At 42.1% G+C, this 15,250-nt stretch overlaps 1 protein-coding gene across 8 annotated transcripts in view; it reads right to left on the minus strand.

Moving 5' to 3' along the window:
- ARHGAP10 (Rho GTPase activating protein 10) overlaps positions 1-15,250 on the minus strand; it is a 287,552-nt gene that overhangs the window by 15,889 nt on the left and 256,413 nt on the right. For all 8 annotated transcript variants that reach the window (XM_070261551.1, XM_023636457.2, XM_023636458.2 and 5 more), the window contains one exon: positions 11,828-11,987. In XM_070261551.1, the coding sequence (XP_070117652.1) occupies positions 11,828-11,987 (160 nt within the window). The remainder of the gene's footprint in view (positions 1-11,827; positions 11,988-15,250) is intronic.

Genomic DNA, 15,250 nt, shown 5'->3' on the forward strand with positions numbered 1-15,250 from the left:
AGAAGCTTCTCCTAAAGCAGGATTCCTCTCCATTTTCAGGGCAGAAGAGCCAACATTACCACCTGCCTTGGAGGAGAAACGTTTCCTTCTCAAAGAAAAGGGATGAATGGAAACGAGAGTTTCACTAAAAACACAAAGATTTAATACTGCTAACTCAGAAACTTGTTCTTGAAAACACTTATACTGAAAGTAAACCTGGCTATTCCTAATGCCACAGAGAAGTCTCTCGCGTTTGGACAGGGTAGGGCGGGGCAGGGTGGAAGGGCCAGGGAAGATGCATTTGTGAAAGCGATGAGAGAATTCTCTTCTATGAAAAGAATCAACACTCTCGCTTTGGAAAAACAGTTCTGTATTTCAGGGAAAGATTCTCTAGCTTTTGTGATGGGGAGGAATAAAACCTCAAAAACATGAAATTATGACAGTAGCTGTGTATGTGTACACTTTACAGAGTTTATTTTTATAAAATGTAACAAATCAGCAGTATATGCTGCTTCTGATTCAAACTGTGACCCAATCTTCTCCAGTACCAGACTCTACGTGCCATGCATATTAAAAACTTTTTGGCAGCAGAAGAGCACAAACATTTCAGAAATTGGGGACGGGAGTTAGGGCCTTAACTGTTAAAATTCGACAACAGCTGCACCAGCCACCAGAAGGCTCCTGCATCTGACAAACATTTCTTGCATAGCACAGATGGGTCAGGCGTTGGGCAGTGCTGGTGATACCAGCGCCCCATTCCAGGCTCTCAGAGCACTGAGCATAATTCAAAACGCAAAGGATGGAGAACAGAGAGAATATGTATCCAGAAAAGAAATGAGGGGCCGGCCCCATGGCCGAGTGGTTAAGTTCGCACGTTCTGCTGTGGCGGCCCAGAATTTTGCTGGTTCGGATCCTGGCCGTGGACATGGCACTGCTCATCAGGCCACGTTGAGGCAGCATCCCATATGCCACAACTAGAAGGACCTGCAACTAAGATATACAACTATGTACCAGGGGGGATTTGGGGAGATAAAGCAGGGAGGAAAAAAAAAAAAAAAGATTGGCCACAGTTGTTAGCTCAGGTGCCAATCTTTAAAAGAAAAAAAAAAAAAAAGAAATGACTGCTTATTTGAAGTGGTTAAATCCCCCCAATACCAAGATATTTCACGATGGTTATATGATGTCAGAATCAAATCAGAAGTCTGCACTGGAATGAAAGAGTTTAAAACCTCATTTGCAAGGTCTCTGAGCAGAAGCTAACACATCAGTGAAATGCTCTTTCCTTCCAGTCTGGAAATGTACAGCATAAGTCTAGAACAGCTGTCCTGGGCAAAAGTGTTTGAAAATGTTAATAAAGACAGAAGGAAATATTGTAGATCTGTATATTACAGGCAATCTCTGTTCCAATAAATGTCATAGTTATTCCTTAAGTGCCAGAGAGAGAGAATTCCATAGCTAGCACATTGTTGGTTCCAAATGAGCACACCGAGGAGAATAGCAGCAGAGGAGCAAATGCCTGTGACAAGAGAGTCGCCATAATCCATGGAGTTGGGCAAGGAGGCCTTCACTGCCCATTAGGAGGGTTCAAATGGACCCTGCTCACTCATCATTCATGGTCTGAGAACTGCTTCTCAGGCCCTGTGCTAAGCACTGGGGAGACCCAGGGAACTATGACATCTGCTCTCCATGAGCACACAGTCAAGTGAGTGGAGAATGACAAACTGATAACCATAACGCAGTATGACGAGCGCCACGTAGAGAGTTGCCCAGGATACCTCAGGGGAACAGAGGAGGGAGCATCTAACTATCAAGTGGGCATCCAGGAAGGTTTTCTGGAGGAGGCGGTGGCTGCCCTGAGCTGATGCAGCCATCAGTATCATCATCACCTCTGCATACCCAGGCTCCTGCTAAGCACAACCATCCAGTCTGCACTATGCCAGACACAACTTGCATTGTTAATTTACTCATTCCCAACTACACTACCATTCCACCTTACATACAAGAAGATTGAACCTCAGAAATGTGAAATGACTTCCTCAAGGTCACATTAGTACTAAAATTCACTTTGACAAGACTGCATAGAATTCATAACCTCAAGTCCTTCTGAGTAGCTGGAACAGAATACAAGGAGAAGAGCGGAAAGAGATATACAAGGGCCAGGACCATATGCCAAAGGCAAGGGAGGGCTCCTGGAGGATTTTAATCACATGAATATAAGTGCCTGAAGCACCGCCACTCCACGGAGAGACTTGCGTTCCAAAGCCAGCATGGGCTGTGCGCCCATTTGCCACTTCTTAACATCCCCAACCTTGTTCCTTTTTTTGTAGATAAAAAGAAGGACATTCCTCACTAGCTAGAAGCTGTGCAAAGAGGAAGAGAATGACTTCAGAGTGCCTCTCAGAGGCTGGTAGACAGTTGGCATAATTAGCCTTGGCTGAGGGTCATCCGAAACTGAGTAACAAACTCCCTGGTCTTAGATTCCTTAGCTAAAATGAAGGTAAGATTTCAATGAAATTATGGTGTGAAGGCCCCCGCAGTGACTGGTGCACGGCGAGCACTCGATCAATGAAGCCCTTATTACTTGCATTAGGTATTTCTTAGTCCAATCTTGCCTCTGATTTCTAGAGTTATATCACCTTAATGAATCATTTTCTTTACCAAAAGACAACAAATAATCTGTGTCAAAGGTAAAAAAAAAAAAAAAAAACCTACAGATATTAAGTGGATGTTACTATCTAAAAAAAAGTTGCTAAATGCAATGTGGTGGTATTCTAGATTGGATCCTGGAAGAAAAGGAAGACATGAGTGGAGAAACCAGTGAAATCCAAACAAAGTCCAGAGAGTATTGTACCACTGTGAATTTCTTATTTTTAACAGAAGTACCATGGTTCTGGTAAGATGTGAACAGTAGTGGAGGCTGGGCGAGGGGTCTATGGGCACTCTGCATACCATCTTAGTAACTTTTCTGTGACTCTGAAACTTTTTCAAAATAAAATTGTTATTTTCAACATTAGGAGGTAAAAAGAACAACCCCAAATAAACCTTTTAATCACTGAAACACTAAAGGCCTTTTGAGATTATGATCACACACTTGAAGGCTTGGGATCCAAAAAGCATAAGGAAAACTTTTAGTTGGTTCAACAACAAGAAAAGATTCATGAGGGTTACATTAAAAAGTCACTGCAATGCCCCCTGAAAACATGGCAAGTAAGCACACTTCTTGAAACTGGGTTTTAAGAAATGTGGACTCTTCCAAAAAAATTAGTTTTGTTTATAGCTTAGATCAAGGTCAGTGACCTTTTCCTGTGAAGGGCCAGACAGCAAATACTTTAGGGTTTGCAGGCCATGTGGTCTCTCTCACAACTACTCAACTCTGCCACCACTGCAGTGCAAATGCTGTCATAGACAAAATGTAAATGACTGAGTGGCCATGTTCCAATAAAACTTTATTTATAAAAACAAGCGGCAGTGGGCCACAGTTTGCTGATCCCCGGACTAGAGAAACCAAATGAGACTCCATTGGAAGTAGAGAGTTGGGGGAGACGAAGACAAGGATGATGGCAAACTCCTCTAGGCTTGAGAAGCCCTCCCCGTCCTCTGTCTTCACAGGCTTTGTGGCGTGGGGCTCCCATGTATGCCAGAAGCCGACCTGCAAACGCCCAGGGCTTTCCTGCAACAGAAGCTCTCTTCACCAATTGCTCACAATCACTGCCTATGCAGGAGGCAGGCAGTCAATATGTCAAGTCAGCATGTAAAAGCAATAACTTGCTCACCCTTGAGAAAAAATGTCTTTTGCATGAGAGGGAGGGGCAGGGAGAGGAGGCAGGGCACCGTAGGAAACCACTTGAGCACAGATAAAACAGAGCCTTTCGAAGTTGGACATGGCCACACAGCACACTCAGTCCTCACCCTGTGGGATGCTGAGGCTCCCAGGTGGTCTCCCTCCTTCACAAGAAAGGACACCACCATCTAGTCATCCTACATCTCACAGAGTTCGCTCCCAGGGTGATCATTTTCTTCGGTTTTGCTATAAAAGGACCGTCTTAGAATGACTTCTCCGATCAATCTTTCACTCAAAGACTGTTGCTTGAATCCCATTTATCTTCCTTCCGATGATCACTGTAGAATCAGGTAAGAGCTTGAACTTTAGCTGGCTGGCTGAACGGAAAAGGAACTGCAGCTTCATTTCAGAAAATTATGGGGCTTTAGATGTCTCAGCATTGTGGTCCTGCAGGGTAACTGACAGGAATGTTTCTACCAGCTCAATTCTTATGTGGAAAATAGCTGCCACCCAACGTGAGGGCTAAAATACATGAAACAGGGGCTGCCAAGCACAGCTCGAAAGAGGTACCATGTTACTCTGCTAAGAAAAATCCTCCTGTGACTGACCAAGCTGTTTTACAGGTTATCTGTCGTGATGGGTGAGCTATCATACCTCTCTGAAGAATTTAGAGTTGACTGAGACTCAGCGGGAACCCCATGCCTTGGTCATGTGACATCCATGGGCCCTATTCTCAGAGGCTTCCACAACGGAGGTTCTTACACAGAGAGCTAGGAAGGGCGACCCAACAAGCTGAGTCCTCCTGGAATGACTGCAGTAACCACTGGAAACAACACAACTTCAGGTCAACATCTAAGGCTTCTCCAGGGCCAGAGAGGTTACTTCCCTGAGCTATTTAGTGAGAATATTATATAACTGACGAACCAGGAAGTCGGGTCAAGTTAAATGAAGAATATCAAGTTAGGTTCTCAGAGGGAAGGGAAATCCAAGCAGGTGGCCGCCTGGAGCTCTCAGGGGAGCAGTGACTGGGTTTTACTACATGTGGTACCTTGAAACCTCCCAAGAGTCCAGAGGGGCAGATGTTGTTAATCCTCTTTTATAGATAATCGTGCTAAGCCTTGGTTTGCTTAAATAATTTATATAAGGCCTCGAAGGTTTTAAGGAGCAGAATGAGGATGCAAAGCCAGGCCCATCTGACTCTGAAATCAGTGCTGTACTGTCTCAACTGCCTTACAACTTACAGAGAGCTCATGAGGCCTCTGCCTGCATGGAGCTATCAAGACACAGCTAATCAATCCATGCACACCAAATGATAAATTACAACCAAAAAAACCCAATGAAACTAAAAACAAAAACAAAACTATAATGAGAAAACAATTTTTTCTTGAGTCTTAAGCAGTAGAAAAGCTACTATGAAATTCAGACATAAGTCTTCATTTTAGAAAGTCAACTCTTCCTCACGGGGCTTGAAAGTTCTATGAACAATTAACATCCTGGCTCGAAAATAAAACCTCCAAATTTCAGAACATGTAGTTACGGCACAGCAGAGGAAGATGTGAATTAGGCCACATGCAAGTGCCAAGTACCAAAAACACAAGGGACGTGTATGGAAGGATGTGAGGATGCTAGGCAGTGGGGATGGCGTAACTTCCATACAAAGTTGGAGAGAAGATTCAAGCAAACGTATAGGACAAGAGTTGTACCCAAAAAAAGGAATGTGACTAGACATATATGGTCGATGGCCAAGTATCTGGGTCCTGTGATTAGCTTCCAGAGCTTTACTGAAGCTAAAGGGAGATAACTGGATATCATGTTACTCATAAAAATATTGTAGATTCTGCTCTGTGCAAAATATCACATTTCCAAGTCTCTCTGCTCTGTTGCGGGAGAGGACGCCCTCCTCAAATCTCAGCCAAAGGTGTTGGACGATGGATGCGCAGCCACCAGATTCAAGTGTTTATTCCTCAGAGATAATTATAAACCACAGCCACATGACTTAGAGGAGGGTTAGTGCTCCTTCTTCAAAACAAGGGCAATGAGCAGCTGACAGCCATGGTCATCTCACTGGGTCTCAGAATCGGGAAACACCTACAATTTAAACAAGGTTCCCATATGCAACCAGACAATTTCAATCCCTACAGTAAAACAAGTCTACGGGACCCAGACATCACTGGGGCAGACAGATCAGGGTCAAACTCCACCTCTGTCCCTTATTAGTCATGTGGCTTGGGGCAATTTTCTTACTCTCTTTGTGCCTCGGTTTGCCTATCTTTAAAAATGAAGATAATATCTACTCCACCAGCTTGATGTGAGAATTAAAATGAAATATCATTTATAAAGCAGCTAAAAAAAGTCTGGTTGCCTCCCATAATTAATGCTCCTTGGTTTGTGATTCTGCGAAATGTAAGAGGGTAACTGTCTAATTAAGCCTTCTCTGCAGCCCCCAACCACGAGCCACTGCTGAAGCAAAACTTTCTGCTCCCTGTCAGTCCCCAGTCTCCCAACAGAAGGTCCAGAAAGGAACTAACCTCTGAGTAGAATTTAAAAGGCTGTTGTGGGGTCATAGCAAGGTGACGTGCTCTTCCTGCTCATTTGAACCTGATCCTCCTTACACTTGAGGTTTCTTAGACCTCAATCTTTCTGAACACCCAGGGACTTTGCTGCTCATTTAGGTATGGGAAAGGGGACTGGCTTCCCACGCACTCTTCAGAGTACCCAGCACCAGAGAGCACATCCTTCCACATGAAACCACTGGCTCTACTAGAAATCTTGGTCAATGTAACCCACCACATTCTGTCACCAGGGCCAACCTACAGGGAAGCAGAGAAAAGGTAGATACCTTATCAGGATATGAGTTCCCCACTAGCCAATATAGCTGCTGGAAATCCCTGTGATGGGCAGTTCATTCCTTTGGGTTAAGTATCACTCTCTCCTGATCTATTTTTAAATTTATATAGCTTTCTTTCCCTTGTTACAAAAGCAGTATGTGATCATTTTAGTCAAGTTAACAAAAAAGCAGATATGCAAAAAAAAAAAAAAGAGAGAGAGAGAGAGAACTTTTAAAAGATAAATTACCTATTTTCTTTTGAAACAATAATCATAATGAAAGAGGTAAAAATATAAACGCCAACTTCTAGGGTGAACTGACTGCCTGTGGTCCACCAGCGGTTGGGAGCAGTAAGATCAAGCAGTGAAGGGAGTGAGGAAGCCCTCCGGGAAGGGGTGGAGGAGAGGGGAAAAGAAAAGAAAAAGACAGGAAGGGAGGAGGTGAAGACAAAGTCTGCCTATGACCGCCACCTTATAATTTCTGGGTGTGTGCCAAATTTCACCGAAATCTGTTAAAAACTGTTTAAGATGATTATTTTTCTGAACTTCAGACAAATCCCTCATGGTTTGTTGTGGTATACTAAGCCACAAGTCAAATTTAAGGGGCGCTTTGATATCAAAATTCATCAACTTCCTGAAAAGCAATCACAGAACCAACAGTCAGGTAATTTAAAATGCCAAGTAGTTGTCAATGGGAAATCTCTATTTGTTTGCCCAATTTAAAGGAAGCGAGTTATTTCATTGACAAGAATAAATACGGTCACCAGTAAGTGCACACAAAAACACAAAGTCTAGGGATGACACGCACAAGGCTGTAAATGCAGTGGGGATGTCTACTGTCTAATGATTTTAAGCAGCTAGCATCAAGTCTGGGTAGACAGCACCTGGGATAGACGCATCAGGAATGTCATAACATTCAGGATAAACTAAGCCAAGCCTCTCATCAGGTAGGAGGGAAGGGTCTACCACTCTCCTGGTCTGCCAGAGCACAGAGTGAGTTGCATCTTGGAGTACCAGCATTCCCAGCTACAAAGAGCTATTCTAAGAAGCTGCCATCTTGAATGTGGGAATGTGCTGGCAGGAAAGGAGGTGTTCCTTTTCATTTGAAATCTGTAGAGGCAGCAGATAGCAATGCCTGGTATTTCTTAAAAGAGATTTTCTTTTGTGGCAGGGAATCTAAGAGGATTACTTGTCAAGAAACTGCTCCATCATTTACAATTGAAGAAAACCTGTTTAGAGAAAAGTACTTTATTGGAAAAAAAATGACTTTGGAATATTTGAAATACCTTGACCTATGATGTAATGTCCTCCAAGGAGACTGAGCTAGCAATTCTTCACTGGCAATAAAGTCACCCATCACCTTACTGAGTGTACAGGTAAGTAATAGCTCCAGATTGATTGACTGCAATGAATAATACCCACAAGTCATAAACATCAGCAGAAACCCGAGAAATCCAATTCTGCTGTATTGTTTTCAACCTGTCAGAGACTACAGCTGTATTTACACACTGCCTAGATCAGAATCTCGGCTGCTGTAGGTTTTCCTCTGTAAATTTGCTTTCGGGGGCTAGGGTCACGGCATTTCTGTAAAACAGAGCTACTGTGGTACTATGGGTTCCACACACATTTGGATTCCATTTTTTAGGACCTGAGATACAGCAAGTGTAAATTTGGGAATGGAGAGTCACCACCCTGGATTAAAACCAAGTGGCCCAGACAGTGCCTCTGTTTTAAAGCCCTGAGTAGAATTTTAATGACCCCACAGCAACTTTGGTTTTATTAAAAAAGAATCTTTATCAGCATTTACTCAGATCCTACTATATTCAATACTGTACAGCTGGTATGCAGAGATGATAGATTAAAAAAAAAACAAAAAAACATAATACACACAATGAAGACTAAATTTACAAATGCTAAGAAAACAAAGAAAAATGCTATAAACAGAAAACGGTGAGATTAATTCTGTGAAATTCCTGGAGGAAGAGGTTTTAAAGTTTAGAAGGAAGAAAGATCGGAAACCAAACACAGTTGCCTAAGAGACTTCCAACGATATACGGAAAGAAATGAGATTTCCATGGGGCCAGGCTGATGGCTCATCAAGCCATGCTGTGGCAGCATCCCACATAAAAGGACTTACAACTAGGATGTACAACTATGTACTGGAGCTTTGGGGAGAAAAAAAAAAAAGAGGAAGACTGGCAACAAATGTTAGGTCAGGGCCAATCTTCCTTACCAAAAAAAGCATACCTTTAAAAAAAAAAAAAGAGGAATGAAATTTCCAAAAGAAAAGTATTTTTATATATACATATTAAAATTGGAAATAAAATATTTATTAATAACTATGTTAATATCACTAAAAAGTTCAAAGAGTATAAGACCAATTCCTATCATTGAGAATTTTATAATCTGTCTTGGAGGAAAGGAAAGATTAGATAGTGTTATGGACTGAATGTTTGTGTTCCCCCAAAACTGAGATGTTAAAACCCTACCCCTTTCCATGTGACTGTATTAGGAAGTGTGGCCTTTGGGAGGTAATTAGGATTCGATGGGGTCCTGAGAGGGGAATCCTCATGAATGGGATTATAAAAGTCCTTATAAGAGTCATGAAGTCTGGAGTCTGCAAACTGGAAACGGGCTCTGCCCAGAGCCATGCTGACACTCTGATCTTGGAAATCCAGCCTCTAGAACTGTGAGAAATAAATTTCTGGTGTTTATAAGCCAGTCAATCAAAGTATTTTTGTTATAGCAGCCCAAACTGACTGAGAGAGAGAGCTAGGCAGGCAGATGGAGATACTAATATAGATGCATAGATACACATCCACATATACCACTTAAATATCAAATAACACAAAAGGTAAATACTAACTAATACGAGAAGGCAATATTTTCTTAATGGCAAGTATCGGCTATAGACAGAGAAAGACATTATTTAGAATCTTCCTGTAGACGAGGGCACTAGAGAGAGTTTCCTGAAGGTGAAAACTCAATTAGACCCTGCAGACAGGTCAGATCATCTTGAGCAAAAAAGCGGGGGAGATATTTCAGGCAGAGGGAATCCAAGTATGGGAGAGGCACACAAGGGCTACTTGGAGACAGCAAACACATCATCCCAGAAGAGTTAAAAAAAGAAAAAAAGAAAAAGGAGAAAGAGATATCATTTATCCTACTTATACTCCTCATAGAAGCTGTTTACAATCAACACACGCCTAGAACTTTGGGGGGTGGAGGGTGGAGGTAGCTGTCTATATAAGGGTTTGCAAATCATCACCTGGAATCATGTTAGAAATGTCCATTTTTAGGCTCCCTCTCAAAAGTTACTCTGGGGTGGGGCCCAGCAATGTAGGCTTAACTAGCCCTCCAAGTGACCATGGTGTGGGCTCAAGTTTGAGAAGCACTCCTAATGATAAATCTGGACTGAAATATGCTTACAAGTAAATCCTCTAAAAGATACCCAAGAAACATTTTATACAGTTAAGAGAAATACAGATGTCTTTTATCCAACACACAGAAAAAAGTCAAGTTCTTAAAGTAGGAGAAAGTCGACATTATAACAAAAACCTCCTTTCTAAACTTGCTTCAACTACTTATTTTCCCCCTCTCCTTTTCTGGCCTCTCAACGTTGGAGTGCTTTCCACGACATTTTAAAATTTGTATGAATAGGAAGCTGGGGAATTCACTCCTCGTTTGATTTATGACCAAGAATATCAAGCTCTTCATGTTTCCAGCATAGACGTGCTGTGAATTGAGCATTGGCTATATCGTGGCTCATAATGTCACCACTATGGAAGAAGGATGACTGAGTAAACTGTTCTCCACTGACTGCGACATACGCTCACTGAAAGAAATAATTAGAGATCTGGTTTTTGCTTTAAAACACACACACACACACACACACACACACACACACACACACAGAGGCCAAATTCCACCCCAAGAGCGCCCAGCATTACAGATTCTAAGAACCTATGTAACCACTGTCCTTGTTGCTTGGAGGACTAAAGTGAAAAGAATACTTTTATTCTGGAAAAAGAATAGTAAAAATGACAAGCATGTTTGAGTAATATGTAATATAAATCCATAATACACAGTCTTCAGCATATAAATATACATATATGACAACCTTGGGTGAAAAATCTCATCTGGAGAATGTGTTTCTATACTTTGTTTAACTTTGATTTTTGATTAGATTTTCAAAGTCTTCAGGTCACCCCCAAATTTTAGCATACCAAATTTCTCCCAGCCTCTTTCAATACTTAATAAGTTCATAATGATTTCATGTGAATCCAGCAGTAACTATAAAAAGCCAAGTAATGTGAGGAACACTTTCCAAGTCCATTTAAAGTCCCAAGAATGCCCAGCAAGGGTCGGATGACATCATTATCTGTGATTTATTTTAAGCAACTTTGACTTAAAAGACTTTTTTTTCTTTAACTTTAAAGACAGGATACCCAAATACTCTCAGGCTGATTTATAAATGTATTTTTGGATGTAATTTGACTGACTAATCAAGTAATGCCAAGTAATGATTACTAGACTTCTTGTTTTTCTTCTCTGAGCATTTGTTTGAAATGTGACGCTCTTTTGATGTCCCACACACCACCAAACTGCATTTACCCCAGAGCCTCGATCAGCACAGAAAGACAAAGCCTCATGTGGTCAAGCCAGGTCCATGGTATTTTGTTTGTATTGGTATTATCTGTCCTAACATATCTGAGCTGAGCGACACATACCTGGCAACAAAACTAAACTGAGAAGATGAAATCAGATATTTCATCCATCAATTGTCAATTATGCAGAGTGCTAGGGAGTAAATAGAGCAGAACACTAGCATAAAGCTCTCAAAGATTCATATAAGTAAAATATGATTCTACAGAGAGTTTCAAGAGTCTACTGATCACAATGCATGCATTTTCACATCTCTAAAAGTTTGCATAACTAGTAAGAAAACATCCTGAGTAGGACAATAACAAATTTCCTTTTGTGCAACCCAAAACTTCCACAGAACTAAACTTAAAACAGACATGAAATAGCACCCCATCCAGCCCTTCCATCCTAGGAATACAGAGACACTATTCAAGAAAGGCCTTTTTTATGGACCCTTCTCCCTTTGGCAGCCCCACTAATTATAGAGAACAAAGGTCCTTAGATCTAATGGCTTCAGTACCTACTGGCCACATAAACTTCAAAATGAAGGTCACGGCCCTCCTTCCATCAGCACCAAACAGAAGCACAACTACTTACCCAGTGGATGTCCAGTCCCCAAAGCTGCCCCCATCTGCGAGAAGGTGGTTTTTGTCTGGTCCAGGAGGCCCGGGGACAGTTGCAGTCGTGGGAGATGGGGAGGAGAGTGAGTCAAGACTGCTGGGGGGGGTGTCCTCCTTAGGAGGGTTAGGACTGTCACCTAGAGAGGGGAAAAAAAGCATCAACTTCCAAACAAATACTTAGAGGAGAATAACGAACTCTACTAATAATTATATGGCATCACTCGATCAGTCACTCCAATTATATCCAAAATTACATTTACAATTCAACCTGAGAGTATTTGGGTGTCCTATGATTAAAGTTTTTATTTTATTTTCAACCAAAGATGCTTAAAATAAATCATAGATAATACACACTAAGGAGTGTTTACCCCACAAGAAAATAGAACAATCAAAATCAGATCAAATGGAAGATGAAAGCTTTAATGGTGGCCACAAAGACTTCCTAATCTAGGAGGAACACAGTTATAAATCAATGATAACCTCAAGAACAATTCAGAGCAGTGCACCAGCCCCAAAGGTTCCAACCTCTCACTTTCTAGTCACCTGATGGTTCTTTAAGCCATTGTCAATCACCACTTGGTGCATAATAAATTAAACAACTCCAAAGGGACCTTATCTTCTGAGCTGGTGTCTTGGATTACAATTTAATAGCCAAACTTATTAAAATCTCGGACACAGAGAAACTTCCATTTCCCTGTGATCATTAGAGAGGATGTTGGGGAGGGAGGGAGGGAGATATGATGTGGTAAGAGATAAATGTGGGCAGGCCTTCTCTCTGGTCTAAGTCTCCCTGGAAAGCCCTACTCTGCCCCCAATTCACAAATGTACAGGCTAGAATATACAAGAATCAGGCCCTTGCAGTGACTGCACGGGATGATTTTAAACCAAAACTAAAAGCATTTCTTCTTTTTTTTGAAGAAGAAGAAGATTAGCCCTGAGCTAACTGCTGCCAATCCTCCTCTTTTTGCTGAGGAAGACTGGCCTTGAGCTAACATCCGTGCCCATCTTCCTCTACTTTATATGTGGGACGCCTACCACAGTATGGCCTGCCAAGCGGTGCCATGCCCGCATCCGGGATCGGAACCGGCAAACCCTGGGCCGCCGAAGTGGAACGTGAGCACTTAACCTCTGCACCACCGGGCTGGCCCCTAAAAGCATTTTTTACATGGGTTGCATGATTTATTCACTCACAGAGAACCATTCTATGAAATATGTTTGGTATCATTTGTACACACTATGGGCTTGGGTGGAAAACACAGAAGATGGAAAGGAGTGCTCATCAGAGCAGTTGTTCCCCACAACTGGTCTTCTTGCCCTCACAGTGCTCCCGGAAACCATAAATGCACCTGAACAGCACCCTTCAGAGCCTGGACGCCTCACCAAACCCATGGTCCCCATTAATATCAGCTGCTCTGGGATGCCTTGCAGAGGCAGCACATTCTATTAAGATGACACTGACTTGGCCTTGATTTGATAAGTGATGAGCCATAATAGCTGGTCAACAAACTGCCTTGGAAGCAGATGATACACAACGTAGAGGTCCATACCCCCAGCCACAAACAGCTTTTAGCCGATTAAACAATTTTTCCTCAGTCCTAGGTCGTAGAAATAGAGTATGCCTGAATGGCAGGAACAGCAAGGAACTCGCTCTCAGAAAACCATCTTAGATGGATTTCAACTCTACTAATTATGAAGCACAAGAGAATTTCTGGGCTCTGATTAAGCTAGATCCCAAGATACTAATCTTGAAAATTGATTGTATGAGAAAATTCTTATTTAACGCTGACCCAGCTTACAACTAAGGCTAAGAGAGAGAATCTTAGAAATGGAGATCTAGAAAAGCTGAATTCAGGGAAGTAGGAGTTACAGATGGTGGTGATGGCTGGAAGAAGGAATTCCGTGGGGGGCAGCTGGGGAAAGATATCTGGATGATCCTGTGCAGAAGATTCTGGTAAGGAGGAATTTTCTGAGTTTTTTTCTTTCATAATGCGTTGTTGGGGAGGGAGGGAGAAATGATGCGGTAAGAGACAAACACGGGCAGGCCTTCTCCCTGGTCTGTCTCCCTGTAAAGCCTTGCCCTGTCCCCATTCACAAACATACAGTCTAGAATACGGTATGATTCTGTTTTCAGCGGAGTCACTTTTCCTACAGCCCTTCACCACAAAAATGTTTAGCTAATTGGAATAATTCAGCCCCAAACAGAAGGGCCAATTTTCAGGCAAATGAACCAAAACCCACTGATGGACCACTCTGATTTCCTTTTGATTTATTTTCGTTCTGGGACACAGTCCACTGCAAAACAAAGGCTACTTCTTCCCCAGTGCCTGGATAGCTCAAGTCCATTCGGTCTTTTCTGCCTGAGAACAAGGGGCTGGAGCTCCAGCTTTCCCAGGCTCCTCCTTGTTCGCTCCGTCATCATGAGCAATGACTCCCTTCAAAATTAAGCGAGTCTCAAACACAACCCCAGCAGAGAATCTCAAGTCACCTCCTGAACATTTACCTGCATGAGAGCTGCCAATTCAGGACTTGGCCAGAAGTAGCAAAATATGAACAGCTCTGAAGCAGAACAGGATAACCTCCATAGTGCGTCAGATGCAAGCAGATTCCTGGCTTCAGGAGCCTGGATCCTGGCCCTCTGCTCTCTGGGCCTCACTTCCTGTCTCCAGGGTAGGGCATGACAGAGCAAAAGCAGCAAATGAGAGTCTGGGACCAGCTATTCCCTGACTCACTCCTACAAGGAGAAACCTATCAATGAGAAGCAACCTTGGGGAAGCGGAGTGCAAGGGTCTCATGTTACTTTCAAAAGATGCCTGACATGTTTTTACATCAGATACACTAGCTCATCAACACTGCCTCAAATCCTTTTCCCAAGCAGACTGACACAGCACAAATTATCATTCAACGTATTACATCACATTCTATTCAGAGAATTTCTCTCTTCCTGCCAAACAGCAGCAACCTGAACCCTCAAATGAAAAGAATATTGGTAGAAGGGAATAATATGTTTACACAAACTGATCAAACGAAGAGACACCTCACCCTACTTTCCATGTGCACAAAATTCCTTTCTCCCTCACTGTTCAGGAATGAGCTTAACTACATGAGAATCACTGAATTCAAGGAAACGCTAATATCAGGCACATAAACATTAAATATTTATAACCATTTCTGAAACTTTAGTTCACCAAAATCAAGTTACTACTTTTTAACTACTAGGAAAACAGTAAAACTTTTTAAGAAAAATTCTATATTCAATGATCTATGGAGTAAAGATTTTAGATCCTATGAAACTAATTTGTACTTGAGAATTAAAGTCAGATACTCTCATCGTTTTTCACCTTTCACTTCTTTTGAGTGTCACATGACTTCGTGCCTTGGGTGTTACCTTTTAACGGGCATC

The sequence above is a fragment of the Equus caballus genome, chromosome 2 (genome assembly GCF_041296265.1).
Source record: "Equus caballus isolate H_3958 breed thoroughbred chromosome 2, TB-T2T, whole genome shotgun sequence".
Classification (NCBI taxonomy): Eukaryota; Metazoa; Chordata; class Mammalia; order Perissodactyla; family Equidae; genus Equus; species Equus caballus.